Raw genomic sequence first — 22,268 nt, 5'->3', positions numbered from 1 at the left:
TGGCTGCCCGGGTCGCGACCCGCATGACGCATGTTGTACACCCGTGCTCTACACCCATTTTTCCCTTTGGAAATGTAGCGAACATATTTGTCTTACTGTAATGATTTTATCACCAAGAAAATTTAAATTTTTATGCATATAATAATTTATTGAATAATCAATAATAAAATATATTCAAGGCGAATGTGACAAATGAGGTATTTCCAAGTGTCATTAAAATCACACTATTGAGTATAAACGAGTTGATTTTGTGATGACAGAAAAACATCAAACACATTATTTTAATACATGGATAATAAAAAAAAAAACGGATCTACCAGAATAATGTACCGTATTACACCAAAGCTAAATTACATTGCACCGTTAAACAGAGAAACAACACACGCCTTCAAAACGGAGAAGCCGCCACGCTTGGCAGAATAAGATGGTGTTTCAATGAATAAAAAATAGTTCAGTGGAATTTTGAATAAAATATCAGATTTCATCGAAAATTTAGGAATAAATAAAAGCAATACCTTCCAACCACAACAAATCTTCAATCACTTAAAATTTCAAAGCAATTGATCTAGTAGTTAATGAGAAAAGCTGTGATGACAGAAAGGCATAAAACACAATATTTTAATACATGAAGGATGAAAAATAAAAACTTTCTTATTAGAATAAAGTACCGCATTACACTAAAGCTAAACTGCATTGTATCGTTAAACACAGAAAAACAAAACAGATGCAGGAAACAGTTTCAAGGTTTCCCCCGTCATTGTGCACTGCAATTTTTATACATTCAGATGGTGTGTCAAAAATCTTATTGAATAGTCAAACGCTATTCACCTATATACATATGGGCAATTCAATAAAAAAAATAATTAAATACCTCATCTCATGAAAATTCACTTTTCTAAGGCATGAATTAAATTATAAAATTTTTTGGCATTTGATACAGAAATAAAAGAGGGATGCTCAAATATATGAACACGAAATCTGAAATAAAGTAGCTTTCGTAACGTATCTAGGGTTACCGGTATGAAATAATATCAGAGTTTTGCGTAGCGTCGCGTCAAATCGGAAAAGCCGTCACACTTGACGAAAAAAAAACGTGTTCCCAGGAATGAAAGCTAATTCAGCGGAATTTCGGGTGAAATATCAGATTTCATAGAAAATTTAGGAATAAATAAAAGCAATAGCCTTCTAACGACAACAAAAATCTTCAATCACTGGAAATTTCAAAGCAATTGATCCAGTAGATAATGAGAAAAGCGAACCCAAGAAAAATTAAAGGAATACAAAAACATGATCAACAACAACATAACAGCAAAACGATCCATAGGTCCACTTCGTGTCCAGTAAGTTATAAAAATATTGAAAATATTATGGGAATATTCAGATACATTGAATCCAGAACTTGACAAAAACAAGAGATAAGTTAGTGATTATTTTTGTCATTATATAAACGAATAATCAGTTGTTGTACTGATGATAAAACAAGTTGTGATCAACATTAAAAAGTTTATATATGAATAAATATATTAAGATTTACACAAAAATCAAATTTCCATTTCACATATACTTCGCACCGTAATCAAGAATTATTTGTAAAATTCAGTCCGAATTACAGTTTTATCTCATGAATACTTTACAATGATAATCAACATGTTGAGCTCCATATATGGCATAATATGTATAAGTAAGTAGTGCATCCATCAGTAGCATTTTTATGCAAACATTTTAAAAGTAGAAAATTAGTCTATACATTGAACATGAAAGATAATATACAAAAGACTACATAATTAAAAGAATATATAAGCAAAAAAACAAAAAACACAATCACTTTTAAAGCTAAAATCAAAATTAAGGATTTATCAACACTTTTGGTATTATGAGGAGCGTTCCAGAAGTACGTGCACCAAGATGACGCCCAACCTGGTAACCCTAACCAGGTACACATACTATGGTCAGCTTGTGCACCATCTTGTTGCACATACTTCGGGAGCACCTTATCAGGATATATATTACAAGATATTTATATCCATGCAATCTTAGTTCCAATAATGAGAAGTAGAATTTTTTTTCGTAGTTAATTGTATTCCACTCCTTTTAAAAAAGAAAAAAAGTTAAACCAAAATCTAACTGATATTAAACGAGCACCGATAAAACAGTATAGAAGCGAAAATTAAGCAGTAACTTTCTTTTCCTCAGACTGCCATCCCATTGATTTTTGAACAGCAAGCTTCCATTTTTCATAGCTAGCTTTTTCATCTATAATGAAAATATCATCTTTGATTACATACAGTAAAACATTGACACAAATCAGATACCAATACCAAGCAAGCAGCCGGATGAGGGAATCGAGAAAATGGATTTATCATATAATACATTGTAACACGAATTCTTTGGTGGAAAAGAGTAAAAAACTGAACAAACCTTCAGAATTTGTTTTTGGCTCAAATTTTGTAAATTCAACTTTTTTGCTTTCTTCGTAACTCCATATTCCACATGATTTTGCTGCAGCAATAGCCGCTCCGAGCGCGGTTACTTCTGGTATAGACGATCTCACTATAATATATGAAAAAAATTATTACCTAGTTAGGTTGTAATAATCAGATAAAATAGAATCGTGAGGGAGCTACCGTCATCATAAAAATAATGCACCAAGGGATGCATAATATCAATTGCAGTTTTTATAGGATTCCATATTAGTTATATGCAACATAAAATTTTACCTCGCATGATTTTTAGTTCAATAATTGCCAATTTGGGCAATTAACAAATCGGAGAAGATTTAATTGGTTTGTAGTTCTACCAATGTTAGTGTAACTTGAAAATTAAAATGTGTGTAGGATCGGAGTGCATCAGACTGCAAAATTCGAATCAATTTAGTAAAAATTGGATAATTAAAAATTGATTCTGGAATAAACAGATATTATTATGACTGCATAATCTGTCTTCAATTTCTTATTGTTTCAGATTGGAAACCTACAAACAGTTACTCCAAGAATATCAGCTTGTCTTTGCATCAACAGACTATTGACAGTCATTCCACCATCGACTTGTAATCTTGTAATTGTCTTGGAATCTGAACCTCCTGTAGTTTCTGCATCTTTTGCCATCGCTTCTAAGATCTGTAACAATCAATCTAAAATGAGAAACAGTATTGAAATATAAATATTCAAATAATCTGGTAAAGCTAAATTTTGAAAACTCAACATATTTCATTTTTCTTTCATTCACTTCCCACACTGATGCAAACCGTAGATGGCCAGGTAGAGTATCTTAAGATAGGATCCTCAGTTTCAACCCGAGGAGAAAGCAGAGACAGAAAGCTCTCAGTCGGTTACCAGTCAATATCAGGTATGACCAGTTTTTGTTTCAGATGCATGAAGTCTAGCAGTTATGTGAACGGCCCTATAGCAATGGGGAGTCCAGCAAACATCTTCGCCATAGAATTTGAACCTGTGCCGTGCGATGACAAGCGTTTTTTTTCTTGCTTTGCACGATGCAACAACTGCCAAGCCAAAGTGTTTATAAAGTTTTCCACAATAGCTTCTCAATAATCGACAAAACTCGATTTAGTGTGAACGCATGAAAAATACTAAAAATTCTTCTTCCATACCTCTCTAGTTTGATAACAAACGGCTTCATGAGCTGCATAAGCAAGGTGAGCTTTGGTCGTAAATTGTGTGAGACCACAAATTATTCCACGAGCATCTGGTCTCCAATAAGGAGCATATAATCCAGAAAATGCAGGGACAAAGAATACCTCGCCAGCATTGTCGACGGTTCGCGCGAGTGCCTCTAATAAGAGTAAATAAATACAAAATAAGGATACAGTTTTCATAAAATAATGAAGATAGAGTAATCGAGTAACTATCGAGTGAAAATTTTATCATCAAAGAAACCAAAAATTTAAAATGATTTTACAATTAAAGAAATCTTTATCTTTAATGAGAATGGACATTTTGAAAATCTCATATTTGAGAGATTTTATTCATTATTTTAATTATATTCTTGCTGTGCGTGTTGCGATGAACCATGTTTTAACTATTACCAATTTCACTGCTCTTCTTTATAATTCCAAGATTATCTCTCAGCCAACGTATAATTCCTCCTGCTACTGCAATGGAACCCTGAGAACAAAAAACACATTCACTTTCAGTAAATTCCAAAGCAAACTTGCTAGTGGAAAGTCAATGTGGTTAGGGGCTGCAAAATGTTCAGAAGACAATTATGATCATACCCTAAACACTGGCATATCTTACAATATATTTCTGTACATGGGAATACTAAACTAATTATTAACTCTTAACCCATTACAAAGCTTAATTTAACACCTTACTTATTTCGGTACTCTCATAGTATGTGAACCAAGATGGCGGACATCGGAACGTAGTATGTGTACCAGGTTGGGGTTAGGCCATAATTTCATTCTAATTTTCCTTATTTTAGTTCTGTTACGAGTTCGGGGACTAGCCAAGTGACTCATGTAGTATTTGTACCTGAAATTATGGCCTAACCCTAACCTGGTAAACATACTACGTTCCGGTGTCTGCCTTCTTGGGGCACATACTACGTGAGTACCCTCATTTCTATGCAACATTTGCATATTACGACTAGCAGAACTAAATACATTTCTCACCTCTAATGCATAATAGGTTGGTTCATCAGGCCCCAATTTGTAAGCAATTGTAGTCAACAGACCATGAGATGATGTCACTGGCTTTAAACCACTATTCTGGAGGAGAAAACAGCCAGTACCTGCAAAAAAGGAAGATGGAGAATGAATATAGGAATGTTATGCATCGATTTTCTGCTCAGTTTTGGCTAATCGAGCGCTAAGTTAGCTAGGATAGGATTTACAGATCTATCCTGGGGGAGAGCAAAGGCGAAGCGTTAGCTGGTTAGCCAGTCATTTGTTTCCAGATGCATGGACTTGATGGTGGAAGAAGACATAACTGACCACCGGTTTTGTGAACCACTTTCCAATGGCAAGAAGTCCAGCAATCTGCTCCCACATATTTATCCCCCTGCGAACCCACGCAGGGAGGAGCGGTGGCAAACGTATTCCTAATGCTTTGCTCAATGTGCCACATCACTGATCTGAGAATACGAACAGTAATGCATCTCGGATATGAAGTGGTGGTAAGGATTTTTGTATTTTTTACTGCTTCTTAGGGATAATACAGGTTAAAACTGGTTGGTTATGGTGTGAATGAATCTGTAACATCTCACTTGATGGCAATTCACAATTGCTATATCAGGCCTAAACTGGTGATTGTACAAGAAGCTTTGATGCAATAAATTATTAAGTGTTTAATGGGATATTCTCTGCCTTACATGTGAAAATATATTATAGCTTGCGAATGTTTTGTTAAAAAATCAATGCATATTGGAATGCTCACCATATGTATTCTTTGCATCTCCAGGATTGAAACAAAGCTGACCAACCAATGCTGCTTGTTGATCACCTAAACACTGACACAAAATAAAAAGATTAAACACGGCACACGGGTGTCAGAAATTGAACAGTTAAGATAGGATCAGTAAATATTGTATTGTTCTTTCTATAACTGATACAAAAACAATTAAATACTTACACCACACACAGAAACATCTTTCAAAGGGCCTTTCACCTGAAATAGGAGAACAGTATTGAGTAAAATGTAATAGAATCAACCACTGTTGTGGAGGCTCGAGTCATTGGTTAGACTCAAATTGAACTTGACGGCCTAATCATATGGCAAACCACGTCTTCTCGTCTGGATACCAGTCCATGTCAGATATGGTATTACTTAGCCAATTATTAATTGTTTTAGATGCTTAACAATGAAGAAAAGCAGTTACGTGAACCACTCTATAGCAGCAAGGTGTTCAGCAAGTCTCTCGAACATAATTACCCCCGACAGGATTCAAACCTGCACAGTCGAACACAATCGAGCCAACCATTGTCCAACAAAAAATCATTATTCCGTTAAATGTCATATAAAAGTACGAATAAACAGAAATTCCTACCAATTTTCCATAAGTTTCTGAACTGCTTTTAACTTCTGGTAGAATAGATTGAGGAACTTCGAAAAATTTGCATAGATTTTCATCCCATGTCTGTGAGTGAATATTGAAGAGCATGGTTCTTGAAGCATTTGTGATATCTGTAACATGACGACCTCCATCAACACCTCCAGTTAGGTTCTGTAATTTATATGTAACGTGATAACAGCACTACCATGATGCCTATTGAGATTACAATAACAGAGTGAATGGTGATAAAGACATAGTGCGAGTGAGAGTGTCGAATACAGATGTGATAAGTAGTTCTGATTATAGTACTCAAAGCTATGATATGTTTTCAGGTTTTTTCGTAAATTTTGTTCAAGTTTAGTCTGAGTTCTTCTAATTTATTGTCTGAAATATATTGTATTTTATGAAGTAACTTATTAATCATTTTTATCTCGCAAGTCGCAACCGGTCTTTTACTAAATCAAATAATAAGAATCATGAAAAAGGGAGAAGCAACATTGAAAAAGAAACCCATCAAAGTCAGAATCATGTTTTGTTTTCAAGACAAAAAAATTCAAAAAAATACTAGATTAGATTCCAGTTATTCATAATAACTTGCACTGTGTCATAACTTGTTTTGTGAACTTTGAGCCACAGCACCTTCGTCAAACAAATATTGCAAGTAACTGGACCGGTATACTTGAAATTTAAACCAAATTATGAAGTGAATGTTAACTTTAACTTGAAGTTATATTTAATACATAGGGCAGTTTCTTCCTAAAAAACTTTAAAAAAAATCGTCATAAAAAGATTCTACAATTTGAGAAACCGAACTGAAAAAATGAGATCTAGCAATAAAAAATAACTCAAATACCCAAATTAGCCATGAATCTACTGTGCCAAACAGAGCATCTCCTTGTTCAATGGAATTTTTTACTTCAGGTAAATTGTCCAATATCCATCTCAGCTTGACCGCAGAAAAATATGTACTGATAGGCAGACCACAAATTTTCTAAAAACAGATAAAATGATACAAATATTATAATATTTTAAACCAGTCAAATTTAAAAAAAAATCTATTTCACTGACAAAATGATGCAATTCTTGGACAATTTCTTTCTTAAAATCGTTGATTTTAAATTACCAACAGAAAATATTAAGGAATTTACCTGAAAATGATCTTGTCGTTTTGTTGATGTTTTCTGTATCAGTTGTTCTACAGTGTCAGTTGTTCGTATATCACACCAAACTGAAGAAAAAAATATGTACCGGTATATATAATCCACAAGCCAAAGCAAAATATTTGAATTAGTTAATACTTGAAATATTAAATAGAAACTTGAGTTGAATTTCAGCGATGTAAGGTTCACTATTCAATTCAATTCTATTATCACACCAGACCTTTATGGTTCATATCAAATAACAGGTACAAAATAATAAATATATCAATATAGTAAGTATCACAGTGAAATACCGCAATATCAGCAAAAATAACAGCAAAATAAAAGCTAATATGAATTAAATTCACAGTGAAATACCCCAATATCAGCAAAAATAACAGCATAATAAAAACTAATATGAATTAAATTCACAGTGAAATACCGCAATATCAGCAAACTAACAGTATTATGAATTGAATTCACAGTAAAATACAGCAATAACAGCTCATATGAATTAAAATCACAGTAAATACCGCAATATCAGAAAATAACATCTGATATGAATTAAATTGTCAATTGTCAAATTATTTCGAAAATTGGAGCAAGTGATAATTTTTTTTTTTTAACATGGACTAAAGCCTAAAAATACATAGATTTATATTGACGGTTCAAGTCAAGGTCATCTTTGAGATCATTGGTCAGAAAAACACTGAGATATTTACTGGACACAACAAATGCCAATACAGAATTGCAAAGTTTGATATTAGGTAGATTATCCAACCTTAACTTCTTACTCTGAATACGCATGCAAACTATGAAAATAATACAAAATAATGTTTAAACAATAATCAAATTAATAATGGAAACAAAGATTTTTACCAATCGCAGGGCACAATGGTTTCCCAGTATATTTGTTCCAAACTACTGTCGTCTCTCGTTGATTTGTAATGCCAATTGCTGAAATGGATAAAATGAAAAATAGAAAACAGAAGCTGAAATTAGGAGTGTATAACTATGAACAAATAGTCTAAATATTCTTTTAGCTCCATATTAAAATTTGGAATACAAATGGAGTAAGAATGGGTGCTTATTGTGAGTTTGAATTTGTTCAAAATAAAGAGGAAAATGATTCGTAATATGGCATGTAAATATGTTAATAGTAAAATAATGCTTGAATCCGTAAATATCACAATAACATTCAGCTCCATTTTAATATAGTATATATAAAGCAAAATTATTGATTGTACATGGTCAAATATTCCAAAATAATTGATAATAAAAATTTTTTTATAATGAATAAACCGATTAACCGGTTATCTATTCCCAACCCTAATTATCGGGCATACACTTCTTTATGGATAGGATAGTGATAGTATATACCTTTAACACATGAAGCACTTATGCCTTTACTTTCAAGTTTTTCAATTGCTTTATCAATGCATGTGTTGACTGAATTTATCATTTCAGTAGCATCTTGCTCGACCCATCTGAAAATGCAAAGATTTATTGACACATAGACAAAACAAATAATAACAGTCAGTAGAAAAACTAAAAAAATTTGTTCTGAAAAATTTCAATAATATTATGACCCAGTTAAACAACAGATTATATGAGTGTAAACCTGCTTTCAGTTGGAATTTGCTTCCATTGCACTGCTTGAATTGTTGAATTGTTCAAATCTTTTGAAATGTTTATTTTATGATATCAAACAATGTATGATTGCTTTTAGTTAAATATTTGTTTATGTCACTGCAGCTATTCACATGTAAGCGGCCGTTTGTGATTTCACTCATGAGTCATGATTGAGTTTTCTTCACTTTGTAGTGAGTGTTTTCTTCAAGTAAATATCATAAAAAAGTAAAATACAAACAGCATGATCAGTTTTAATTTAAAAAATTAAACTCACCCTTCAGAAGGACAAGACTGCACAATCTCGACTTGATGATAACATATCACACTTGCAGTTTTCACATCAAATATCTGTTAACATAAATCAAATGGATATAATCCCAAACATAAAATTTTTTGTAAATTCGGTCCGGTGAATATTTTTCATGGATTACAATAACTGAATAATTTACATTACTCATACAAATGCAATTACCACAAATGTTGATATAATTTGTTATTATAATTCAATGGCTAATCGACTACCACAATGCCAACAACAATGCCAAATTTCACAGACTTGAATTTGAAACTGTGTGTATCGGTTGCAAATGTGTTTTCATGCCTAGCACAGCAGAAAATTCCCAACTGCAGGTTAAAAAAAATTTGGCTCTGATTCCAGGTTGGGTAAATGGAATGTTAAAACATTTAATAAACTTGATGGTTTTCAAGTGTCTGTAGCAAATTTAACTTATCTTTTTATCACAAATGAAAGTCTGAAACTCCGACTCTCAACTCCATGGAGCTCAAAATGCGACTTGGCTAAGTGGTCTGGCAATGATTCTATGACTTAGCACTTTACTCACCAAAAATCTTGAGCTGCTTGTTCCCTGATCAACGGCTCCTACAAGTTCTAGAGTGTCATTCATCTTGATAGTTATTCTGTTAAATTTCTATTGAACTGTGTGTGGATAACAATTTCAAGAAGACTTAGGAATGCTGCAGACGCTTCTCCTTTTTCCAAATTAGATTCCAGTCAAACTTTAAATTAAATTGAATTTTGTTTATTTTAAATAAAAACATGAAATAGGATAAATTAATCTTACTTCTACAATATTTACTGATCTATCAAAACCAGAATTCTGTGCCTGTCACAAGATATATACCAGAAATTAATAACATTAGAATGCCATGAACTGAAAACAACTTTACACCAACATATAATACAGTAATACTAATATTGCATATTGAAAGTATATATTGTGAATCCATATCAGAAGTAGTTGAAACGCCGACGCAGCAACAAACATTTGATCATTGGGATGTAAGATTTGTCGTTTGACTGATTTAAATTAAATTCCACGCTACGATTTTCATACTAAAACATAATTTGTCTTAATCATTGATGGAAACTTCTTCAACCGCCTAACGAATTAAAAAAAATTGTCACGCTACAGTTTCTAGTAGTTAAATTTGAATAATATATATTGCTAGCGAGAAGAGCTGCATAAAAACTCCGTAGAGCAGCATGCGGCTACCAAGCCGCGGTTTGCCCACCTATGATATATAACAATAAAAAAATTATATGTATGTATCAGTATAATATCTAGTGTTGGATTTTTTTGTTTATAAAATTCTTTAATAGACTACAGTAAAATCCCGTTTTTCATATCAATGTTTTCCATTCTGAGGGACACTTCATCAACTATATTACTGTATTCTCCTTCATATTTATGCTTTTTTGTATAATATAAAGTAGGTAAAATGCTTCCCTCAATATGATTTTAAAACTTTTCTTATTTTACTGCAATAGATTGCTTATCTAATGCAGCAATAGACAGACAGATGATAGATAATACCGTACATGTTCCACATCATCTACCTACATACCGGTACCGATCCTGAGATATAGGCTGCAAAAAGGTTAAAGCAGCTGTTAAGTACCGGTACGAAACCTTAAAGATTCCCAATTGACCAATTACGTACCCTCACTAAATGTTAGACTACAGTCGGTCGATACAATGCCAGAATACAACACCGCTAACAGCTCAACCGGCGCTCAATACAGAGGGGAAACACCGACGTATACAAAGTCACGACAACCAATCAAGTTGGTACAAATGAACACACCTTCATTGCGTGTTTCATTCTTTTCCCGGGGCCTTCTGTCGTCGCATTTTATCGAAACAGTCAATGTTAAATATTTCAAATCAAACAGAGGTTATTGACTTTGCTCTGCATAGCACGTTTCATAATAGTTTCAATTTATCTTGGCTTATTTAACTAATCGGAGTCTAGCGCTGGTGTTCGAATTGAAGCGGAGACCGAACCTCACTTGTAAACTGTTTACATTTCATATATAACTCAGGTAAGAAGAAGTCGATGAGGCGGCTCAGTTATGTGCCAAATCAAGCCCCCCGTCAGCCACAAGTCAATGTCAATAAATGTCGGCAATTAACAATCAATAAATGGTATCCTGTTTGACAGACATTTATCCCAAACGTTACCATTATATTTTTGTACTTATTCTGGGTTCTGTTGCAATTCAAACTGGTTTGACTTATAATAATAATCATCATCTTGCTCAAGTAGTTGTATAGCCACGTCACCCTCAGAAAATCACAAATTTATCCCAATGAATTGCTTCAGATGTGTATGACACACCCGTGCCCTTCATGTCTTATAATGGTTCAGTCTTCGTCTAATGCTGGGCTACTCAACTATTTTTATCGAAGGTCCGCCAACCAAATCTCAAAATTATTTGGGTCCGGTCTTTCCAAAAATGATATTTCGGCATCCTTAAACGAGCACTTCCTCGACCGACTAATGATTAGGAGCAAATTAAAATTGTTCATTATGGTGTTATAGTTCTTTTCGTATATATTCAAAACTATGAAAATCATTTTATAATAGGAAATTCAAAAAGTGGGGCTAATGATCCAAAATAAATAATTAGGTGCGGTCCAAATCCAATACTCGAAAGGTCCGCATTCGGACCGCGGTCCGCCAGTTGAGTAGCCCTGGTCTAATGGACCTTTCCCCGAGCATCGACTTCCTTGTTTACATCGTGACATTTGCCAATCAGCAAGATGCATAACGTGACGTAACAATGCTCCCTTTCCGCATCCGCTCAGATACTTTTCTCACTCAGACAGATTTTCAAGCGTGGTCGTAAACATTATCTCGTTTTCGCATTTTTGAACTCTATTCGTCAGTTTTCAGTTGTGTTTCAGAAACTTAAATATAAATCAGATAATTCAATGATCACTCTGTCTTCCTAAGAGTTTTAATTCAATTGCAGTAATAAAAAATTAGTGTAGAAATAGCTGTGATAGACCAGGATAACCTTATTTACAGATACTTTCAAAAAACAGATTGTTGTATGCGATGAATCATAATGATGGTTTGCAACACATACCCCATTTTACAGGCGCAAACTCGCAAAAGCACTCTTAAAATAGCCCCGAAAATTTTGCAATGGTAAAGTATAAGAAGAATTTTTCGGGGGTCAAAGGTCGGAGAAAGGTCCATAGCAATTTACAGTGAAGATAAAGGTCATTAATTCTTCTGAAATATCAGTGGGAACGTTTTTCTGTATGGCCACATCTATCATACATAACATATGTTCTGATGATCATCTTTTGCTTTATATTGTATATTAGTTGCCCCAGATGTGAATATTTGAGACTGTCTTAATAATCCCCCCTCCCCAGGTTACTCAACTGAAGAATCTCCACCCCAAGCTAGGTAGGGGCCTGGGGGGAGGGAGATTCCTCGGATGAACTGAAAAATCCCCCCACCCCAGATATTTTTAGTTGGGGTGAAGATTTTCCAGTCGATCCCGTTTCCCAACTGAAGGATATCCCCCTTCCCTAACCCACCTAAGCCGATAATACCAGTTGATCCTTTATTTGACCTGGTGAATATCAGTTGATCCTTCATTTGACCTGGACTAATTATTTGGTAGGATTAAATGGTCTTAGTTGGGGTGGAGATTTTTCAGTTTGGTACCCTGGGCTGCCCGTCTGTAGGTTAGATGACCTATTAACAAACTATTCTGATTAGTATATTCTCAAAATTCCATTATGGTCAAACAATTCGCACACACAAGAAAGTGAATACTGTACACCTTGTGATTGAGGTGAACGGGGAGGATTTTTCTTTCAAATGAAAAGTATGCAAACGAAGTCGCTTCATAATAAATTATTAGCCTTGTGTCGTGGCCCCCTTGATGGGGGGGGGGGGGTCACTGGTTTATACTATACTACAGTATAAATATACCATATATACGCTGTGGTTCAGCTGTGGTATGTTAGTCGTTGGGTTCAGCCCAAGGGCCGGCAACCAACTTGCCTAATGTTAAACAGGTCCATGGACGCCATCTTGTGCCATATTTGGAAAACACGAAACAATGGAGTCTTATGGGAAATTTTCGTCGTGTTGTTGTACCGAATCAAATAACTCAGCTGTTGGTGGAGCAAGACTGAAACCGAAGGGTGGATTTTTAACGCCAAGCTATGAACTATGTAAATATGTAATAAAATATGAAGTACAACACTATCTATTGCAAAAAAATTGGCCGCAGAGACAACGTTGTACAATTTTTCGATCCGGTCCTCGGAGATCTTTATTGCGACATACCGATTTGACGCTTAACAATGCAAGTATTCTGACGCAACAATGGATTTTATGTAATTAGATCCACGTCCTTATTTAAAATAAAAACTCCACACAATTCAAATACCTTGTGAAAATGGGATTTATTATTATCAAATTATGTATTATTTTGCTATAAATCCGAACACGCGTAACAACTCTTGCGCATGGAACAAACAGTCGAACACGCATAGTTCACTAGGACAAAAATATACTGTATATTTGAACAATATGTAAGTGGCCGACGGAATTTAGCTGAAAATATATTTTAATAGTATAAATGCATTCGTGTAATATAATTAATGATAACCGTAACGTTGATGAAGTCGAACATCGAAGAGTACCTAACAAAATCGAATAAATTAAAAACAATCAAAAAATTTCAAAATGGAATCAAAATATATATACAGGTCTTTGACTACCTAATATTTGTTGCGCGAGCAGCGCTTCTGCTAGCATATTGGTGGCATATACTTTTTTGGGTTGCTCTCCTAGCATAAATTCGCATTCTCAAGAGAATGTATCTATCTATAATTTTTTCAATTAAATTATGGCAACTGGAGAACAATGGTCGTCTTAAGCATCCGATTTTTTGTTTTAATAATGCTTTTGGATTAGGCTGCAATTTTAAAGTTTTTATGTTGAGCCGAAAAATAGATTCCAGTTGTTGAAAATATTTGCGCAGGGACAGTGATGGATGAATCAGGTGCATCGAATTTTCGGTGGATATTAAGTCTTTATTATATGATTTAAAAAGTGTTAAAAGGGCTTCGGGACAATCCTTCATATTGATCGTATATTCTTGCCTACAAAATGATTTTTCACACGTTTCACATTTTTCTATATTTTTAAGTTCTTTAAAAACAGCCCATCCTAAAATATAATAAAGCCCGTTGGACTCGCAAATGTCCATGCAGACGACTGCAGATTCAATAAGTGCGTCCACTTCATTGATTTCGATGTTCGGTTGTGGCTCATCATTCGTCAAAGAATATGAGGCATTGCTATGTTCTTTTATAAATGTTATCAAGTTTTCTGAGTCGTCCGTGTCGTAATTTCCACTCGAGGGAACGTGGAGAAACTGACCAACCGATATTAATTTTATTGCATTTCGGAATTGACATGCCTTCGGATGCGAATTTCCCTTACTTCGCACCTGTGATGTTAAAAACATTTCATTCAGAGATCACCATACGACTATATAAATGCAATTACGATTTATTCAATATATTCTATCGCTGTACTGAAAGATAAGACAAAAAAATAACCTGAGAGAATAAATTCTCTACAGCATCTTGTGTTAGTTTTCCAGGTAGTAAAAAATTCATTTTTCCGCCTAGCACAATGTCAGCATGAAGCTCGATTATCGAAGTTGTTGATAACTTAATACCGGATTGAATTGGCTTCCATTTGTTTCCTGGAAATGCTAAATTCTGTACGACGTCGATCACCTAAAATATTTGGTGCCCGTTTAGTATGCGATTTTACTTACAATATATATGATGTGTCACTTACAACAGACCTCGATAAGGTGATCGAGCTTTTTTCGAGAGTTAGGGAACAGAGCATTATCAATGGACCTGGCGTTCACAATATCGAACCATTTGTTGAAGAATGAACAGAAGAATGATGTCGACAAAGCATCTCTTGGCAGTACGCCACTCTCCACAAGCGTTTTTATTGCGCATGCTGTACTATGACTGATAACCTATGAAAAGATGGAGTTTGATGTAAAATTCTAACTCATTGGTTTATGAAGAAAAAAATGATTTAACAATATTTTATTTCAGCAAAAATGTGAAATTACGACTTTTATACTGTTGCTTCAATATTTTTAAATAGGTAGAAATATACTGAAATACAGGTAGACCTGAGCCGCTAGACCAACTCTCATTTTTTGATATTTTGAAGGTTTTATATGCTTCTCCGTGAGCTTTGGGGCAAGTTTCAACTCTTTTTCTCTCTGTTCATCTGCCACTTTCTCAACGTAACAGAATCGAACCTGTGGTTAGATAAATTTTAGGTTTAGCCTATAGGTATAATACACTTACTGCGCATTTTTATCAAGCACATTTTTGATACTCACCATTTTTGTCGGAAGATTATATTTCGTAACAACAGATGCTGGCAATTCAATGTCATGATTCATAAAAGCTGTTCGTAAATTTTTTATAAGGTGCGGTACGTCGGCAATAAAATGAAGTTTCCTATGTTCGAAAGCAGGGTGAGGCACAGAGCAATTCACTTCGAATCTAAAATAGAGTAACCAATGAGAAGTTAATATGGTGTAAATTGTAATGGATAGGCTTCTGCGTGATATATGTATACGCGGATATCACATCCTTAAAATTATTCAAACCTGTTAGAAACTATCCCCGCACTTCTCCACATTGCTTGATTGCTGGATCCCATGTCGCTGACAATAGAAACCACCGTGAATCCACGTTCTGATAGAGCTAATATAATTTGTTTGGTTAAGCACCATAGGTCATTTCCGCTCACAGAAGTTCCGGTGTAAAAATAACCTGAGAAGTCACAGCAAATTGGAATAGCCTACTATGTTTGATAGAAAACAACAAAATAATGAGCAAAACAAAGAGTATTCCACCCCACCTATAAGCTGCTTCCACTTCAGAGAAATTCCCTTAACCATGAAACATAGCGCATGTGAGGCAAACGTGTCTAGAGGTTTTCCACCAAGAACTTCAGGGCTAATATAACCAACAAACTCCTTAATGCCAATGTCGTAGTCGACTCCTCTGGATATCTGAACCTCATCCAGCATTACCGAACACAAATGATCACGAGTATCCAAGCCTTCCATTTTTGTCTTCATCCAATCCAATATCAAATATTGAATCCCAGCTTTCAGATCCAATTTGAATACCCGTGAACATAACGTTCGATAAACTGGAAGGGGGAACGCTATTTTGCGCAGATATTCGTACCTTAAAAAAACAAATAAATATATCATGTTCATTTGCATTCAAGGTGACGTTTACCGCAATGTTTATATGTATTACGTATATATATATATGTATCATGTTTCCGGAAACGCAAAATTTAAATTTATTTTTTTTGAGCATGCCCATGTATTATATATGCGCTTTGGTTCAGCCTGCAGGTTAATATGGAAAAAGGTTGCCAGATCACGACCAAGGCCAATTCGAATATACCGATATGTAATGTTTCACTATGGTTTCTTCCCTGTTTGTAGTTAGCCAGAAAGTCGATACTCACTCCCAATCATTTCAATTTTTTTCAATATAAACCAAGTGAGAAATCGCAATTGGCTAGTGTTGTTGTAACTTATTTCGGCCACAGACGATAAACTGGAGCACCACTAAAGAGAACAGTTGGTTAGTTATTCAATTTCGTCACAGCAAATATACAATAACAATCATTGATCCATTATTATGACATCATAAACAATTTTTACATATTTAACGTCATAATACCTATTTAAATTCTCGTAGAACAATAAAAACATTTGCCTTGTACGTTCGCTTATTTTGTTTGACAAGATGGAGGCGGCGCGAATATCTTTAGCAAATGGAGACAGTGATACCCATCTCAGAAAAAGATACCGGACAGAATCGCAACAGGGTCCGAATGAGGAAGAAAATGGCGAAGGCGATTTCCGTGAAGGACGCAGAAGTATTCTCAAAGGTTTATCAAAAGAAAAATTGCCACCAGACGAGGCGCATGTGGCATTTGAGGAAAATATTTGCATGGTGCCTGCTGACCACGAAAATGAAATCAACATAAAAAGTGATAGGCCTATAAGCTTAGATAAGGAGAGCGAACCCGTGAAAACAGCTGAAGATCTGGAGGAGGAATCAGATTCAGCTACAAGCTTTTCTACCGATTGCGAAGCTGCCAAACCACAAAGAGCACACGCTGATGCATTTCTCAGAAAGGGATTGGGTTTAGTCAAACGGGCTTTTGATATAAAAGCAGAACCAGGACGAAAAACGGGTTTTAGGCGCATTGATCCAGCATACGCCCGAAAAATTCGGGATGAAATTACACGCGACCTAGAAAGAGGCGACGAATGCACGGGAGACAGTAGCTACGAGACCATAGAAGAATTATCTGGAAGTGATATCCATGAAGTTGACGCCGCTTACAGCGTTCGGCGAAGAAGACGAAAGCGAGCTAAATCACTCCAAAAACAGCGATTAGAAATGCTAACCTTTGGTAAAAAGAAGTTCGAAGCAGAGAAGATAATGATAATTTTTTGCGCATTGTTTATTATTATTGGATATCCTTTGTGTTATTACCTTCAATTTTACAATAAAAACTAATCTACCATTTTTATCATTAGATATCCTCCGTGTTTTTACCTCCAATTTTACAAAAAAAAATTCATCTACCATTTCGATGTTTCTCAAATTTTCTGCAAAAGGTCAGGCTTATGGAATAGTCAAATCTATATAGAATATGGCAGGTAGCGCAAACACGACATTTAAGTTTATTTTAGCGCATATATATGTATATATAGAGAGATCATAATTTGAGATCAATTTTTTTTCTACTACCAGACAAGACAAATCTTTTCCTTGGACACTACTTGTTTTCATCCTGACATCTGCCGGGAACTTGGTTTTAGAAATATACATAGCTCAGTGTTAATAATGTCCACCCACCAATGAAGAGCACTTCTTAAAAAAATCACCTTCATCAAAGTTACCTAACCACAACCCAGACCCAACAAATCTTTGCCTTCCTGAAAAATGAACCCTATTTAGCAAGCAGAAATGTACGGGTACATTATTAATCACCTGCTCTGAAGGAAATTCAACTACCCATATCAATAAACAAAAAATACAACAAACATGTTTAGATGATCTTATTAATGGCGACTCGAAGAAGCACAATTGTATATAAATAATCATGGAGCTCCCCGACCTCTGCCATAGCCTCCTCTCTAAAAAACAATAATTTTTGCAAGTTTTTAAAAAGTTTCAACAAGAAAACAAATATCAATCAATTAATATCTACTCACAAATTCAAATGTAGCAGTTCCGGCACCAGCATCAGCCTTTTTGTCTGGTGCTCTATCCCCTTGTCCACCTCTCCTATATGCCTCTCTGTCACCAGCCCCACTGTATGCTCTTCGAGGTTCATCAACTGATGAAGCAGACATGTTTTTTTAACATTTGGTAACTATGGGAATGATTTGTTGGCCTACGAAAGGACGTTTTTTTCAATAGTTTTCTATTTTCGGTTGACAGCACTTTTTTTGAAGTTATTTTGCTCCAAATAAGGTCATGTACAATTTTCTACGATCAAGTTGGAACCACTTTATTTTGATAGGACGGAAATATTTCCAGTTGAGCATTGCTTACCTAAATTATTACATCCTAGGTGACGGTGGTGAGCTTTGCTATGGATTTTTAATTTTCAATGATATTTGCCTATGAGTCAACCACTAGTAATTTCTAGTTTTGATTAAATCGTCTAGGATTCTGTTCATGTTGTGTAAAACCAGCAAGTCTTTAAATAGATTGAGAATTTTTTTCACAACGATTTTTAATATCAATATAGATATGACAACAAATATTTTGGGTAATGCTGTTCATGCTACGTGATGTGTTTTTTTTTTCAATACAAACAGGTCAAAATAAAACATGAGGAAAATAATATAAAATGATATTACCTTTAGGCCTGGCTCGGACATCCACAGGTCTTGTTTGTCTTTTTAATGTTGCTGGGACAATCTCAGGAGGAAGATGAAGATAATCCCTCAAATATTGTATTCCCTCATTGGTGAGAATATAATAATAATGTTGCCAAGTGTAGTTTTCACGAACATGCCCGCATGATTTCAGTGACTGGAATTTTTATTTTATTTTAGTCAGTAAATTTGTACTTAACTTAGTAATTGTAATTAGCTTGTACTTTACACTACATACTGTTAAGGAAAATAAATGCATTCTAGAAATATAGTTAGACAATGAAAGTTATTGGAATTCCACATCCTAGCACTGTTATCCAACTACAGAACAGGGCATAATCAGATTTTCAGATCAAATGTCTGAATTCCTGACTTCAATCTTAAGTAAATAGGATTTATTCATTTCTGTATAATTTTCGATAAAATAATTTGGTACTCCTGAAGTATGCGCACCAAGATGTCGCATAACCTGAACCCTAACCTGGTACACAACCTGAGTTCAGGTTGTGCGCCATCTTGGTGCGCATACTTCGGGAGGTCCAATAATTTAGTCTGAAGAATCGGTCTCAAAATAAGATAAATCTATGCAAATACACCACCATGACCTTACCAAATATTTAAGACCCCGTAATCAAATTTTTCACTTTTTAAGTGAAGTTAAGACATAATTTTTAAAATGCCAAACAGTTATATCCTTGATACAATAATAAATACACATCAGCAATTCGAAACTAACAAGGACTAATAATGATGATGAATTCTGTATTAAAAACACAAAAATATACAAGCATTCTCAAGTTACCTGACATGCTTTCATGACATGAAGATTTGGAACGGCAATCTCTGCATGTTGAGGCAAATAAGGATCCTTTTTGACAACCAGAACACCTTCTTTGAAAAGGTATTCAAAGATTTGCACACGATTTTTCTTGGGCATCAACATCCTGAAATAAACACATCAAATTCATTTAAATTTTCAGTAGAAATTGCTACTTGACCTATACTAATAAAAAAATGGAAATGCTTAGGATATTCAATAAAAATATTCTGCTGAAACCGCGTTCCACAATACAGCAATATGCTCAAGCCAATCATTTCAGCTTTTGACCCACAAAATATTAAAACATCAGAACATTCAAGACCAAAGGTAAAATGTTTGTATTATTGCTTAATTGCCTACAAAATTCACCAAAATGAAGTGTTTGCTGTGATTACAAAGCATATTAGAAGCATTTTGGTGAAAATGATCGCATTTCGGGGAAGGGACTCTAGTAAAATATTTGACCAGTCTGCCTGTTGATGCGATATGTCAAAATGAAAACCAAACTACACAATACACAAAAGTCTTCAAATGATACTGGTATACCAATGGGTGAATGGAAGCTTTTGTTATCATTGTACGACTTAATATCAAGTAAACAGTTGCGTCTAAGATGCGATCTGCAGAACCAAATTTGACTATCTTCACACATGTGATTATTGATTCAATAGCATTATTATGATAAATAACAACAAATAGAATAATTTCAACTATCGATCAGAAAATAATGTCCAATATTCGTCACGATTAAAGCAGATTAAAAACATCATCTAACTAACCTGACAGACGTCACTAAAGCGCCGAACGTAAAAGGACGATCAGTGGTATTATCACGAATACATCGATGGTAAAGTTTGAACCCTGTATCATGCTTCAATAAACTGGCGCAGACACTTGGGGATAAAAATGGTGATGTGGTGAATATTTTTATACTAACGAATAACCAAATTCTTCAAAATAATATTTTATTCTACTTGTTTTCTGACCTTATAAGTCAATTTCTTTGCCCCAATAAATTATGCGCCAACCTCATGTATTGTTGGAAATAAAGAAGCACATTTAAACATTATTAACTTTGCTATGCAAATTAATTTTATTGCTTTACCAAATGAAATAACTTGTTCAGAAAAAATTTATCAGATAACCGATTCAAAACAAACCCGATCCAACTGTAAAATAAAAATTTATTAAAACCTTTCCAACAGTTTTCGCAGCTAGTTATCTGGCAACGGTTATCAAAAAGCGTGGTGCACTAGAAGTCAACTTGCTTTGCGTTAATTGTCTTCACCGTTTTCGTCTCTCGATTATCCGAAAGTGTTCTCTTTCCTTTGCCGTGAATTTGCATGTGATTTGAGATCAACCGTTGCCTCCGTGAAGCCGTGATCCTTACTGATATTGGGGAGCGGAGAGGATATACTGTAATTGTTCAAAATGACTGGTGAAATCAACCCCAAAGCCTACCCTATGGCAGATGATAGTTTGACCAAGACCATCTTTGAATTGGTGACACAAGCGTCGAATTACAAGCAACTACGAAAGGGTGCGAACGAAGCAACAAAAACATTGAACAGGGGATTGTCCGAGCTAATCATACTTGCTGGAGATGCTGAACCATTGGAAATTTTGCTTCATCTTCCTCTGTTATGTGAAGACAAAAATGTTCCTTATGTGTTTGTTGGATCCAAGCAGGGATTGGGTCGAGCTTGTGGAGTTTCCAGACCTGTAATTGCATGTTCTGTCCTGCAGAAAGATGGATCGCAACTGGCGCCTGAAATAAATAAGTTGCGACAATCTGTCGAGAAGTTATTGATATAATAGGGTAACATGATACCTAACTGTTTGGTGGTATACAATGGTGTTGATTGCCACAGAATTTTGGAACGACTGAGGTAAGCAAGTGGATATTTCCACATAACGGGTGGTCTGAATGCTTTGTTTATTAAATTCATCACTTGCTTTTTATTAGTTTGTTTTTAGGTTTCATTTTAGATAGCTGCTATAGCAACCACCTGAATAACCAAATTTTGAAAGTTTTATTGCAGTATCGCTTTAAAATGCATTGTTTCAAATTCATTGTTGAATGAATTCTTGAATAAAGACTCAACCTAAAATTGAAGATAATCATATTTCTGCAATTAAGTGTGTGTATACTGCTATTCCAATCATATTACCGCATTCACATAAAATACATTTACTGCTATTCGATATGTATCATCCAGGACTGCTTTTGTTTCAATAAATTTTGACAACATTCACTCTTGTCTTCTTTGTTTACCATTAGTTCAAGCGAGCTGCTGCTATTGGTTGGAAGCTGTAATGTTTTCTAGTGCTGCTGCCATTATAGCTGTGAATAAAT

General features: G+C 34.7%; 4 protein-coding genes across 5 annotated transcripts; 2 read left to right on the top strand and 2 right to left on the bottom strand.

The window, feature by feature from the left end:
* Window positions 1–891: 891 nt before the first annotated feature.
* On the bottom strand, window positions 892–10,905 carry LOC120325956 (glycerol kinase-like). Of its 2 annotated transcripts, none has more exons than XM_078111664.1 (16): window positions 10,887–10,905; window positions 9,623–9,797; window positions 9,055–9,128; window positions 8,529–8,635; window positions 8,028–8,105; window positions 7,158–7,237; window positions 6,863–7,000; window positions 6,004–6,180; window positions 5,589–5,624; window positions 5,394–5,466; window positions 4,631–4,749; window positions 4,043–4,121; window positions 3,608–3,789; window positions 2,975–3,116; window positions 2,419–2,550; window positions 892–2,253 (listed from the first exon to the last, which is right to left on the bottom strand). In XM_078111664.1, the coding sequence occupies exons 2-16, from the start codon at window positions 9,683–9,685 to the stop codon at window positions 2,168–2,170; spliced, it is 1,566 nt and encodes a 521-aa protein (XP_077967790.1). In that variant the 5' UTR covers window positions 9,686–9,797; window positions 10,887–10,905; the 3' UTR covers window positions 892–2,167. The 2 variants fall into 2 exon arrangements, with proteins under 2 accessions (XP_077967790.1, XP_077967789.1); XM_078111663.1 differs by lacking the exon at window positions 10,887–10,905 and adding an exon at window positions 10,743–10,873.
* Window positions 10,906–16,880: 5,975 nt separating this feature from the next.
* On the top strand, window positions 16,881–18,130 carry LOC144421902 (uncharacterized). Its single transcript, XM_078111439.1, has one exon. The coding sequence runs from the start codon at window positions 16,937–16,939 to the stop codon at window positions 17,717–17,719; it is 783 nt and encodes a 260-aa protein (XP_077967565.1). The 5' UTR covers window positions 16,881–16,936; the 3' UTR covers window positions 17,720–18,130.
* A 119-nt stretch (window positions 18,131–18,249) lies between these two features.
* On the bottom strand, window positions 18,250–20,847 carry LOC120325761 (small ribosomal subunit protein eS10-like). Its single transcript, XM_039391922.2, has 5 exons — window positions 20,692–20,847; window positions 19,895–20,036; window positions 19,075–19,249; window positions 18,421–18,545; window positions 18,250–18,342 (listed from the first exon to the last, which is right to left on the bottom strand). Exons 2-5 carry the CDS (start codon window positions 20,033–20,035, stop codon window positions 18,307–18,309), a joined length of 477 nt encoding a protein of 158 aa, XP_039247856.1. The 5' UTR covers window position 20,036; window positions 20,692–20,847; the 3' UTR covers window positions 18,250–18,306.
* A 325-nt stretch (window positions 20,848–21,172) lies between these two features.
* On the top strand, window positions 21,173–22,167 carry LOC120325762 (NHP2-like protein 1). The gene has a single exon (XM_039391923.2). The coding sequence runs from the start codon at window positions 21,344–21,346 to the stop codon at window positions 21,725–21,727; it is 384 nt and encodes a 127-aa protein (XP_039247857.1). The 5' UTR covers window positions 21,173–21,343; the 3' UTR covers window positions 21,728–22,167.
* Window positions 22,168–22,268: the final 101 nt, after the last annotated feature.

Source organism: Styela clava, chromosome 4, assembly GCF_964204865.1.
Source record: "Styela clava chromosome 4, kaStyClav1.hap1.2, whole genome shotgun sequence".
Classification (NCBI taxonomy): domain Eukaryota; kingdom Metazoa; phylum Chordata; class Ascidiacea; order Stolidobranchia; family Styelidae; genus Styela; species Styela clava.
Note: the sequence above shows the minus strand (reverse complement) of the source record. Positions and strands in the feature narration are given on the sequence as shown.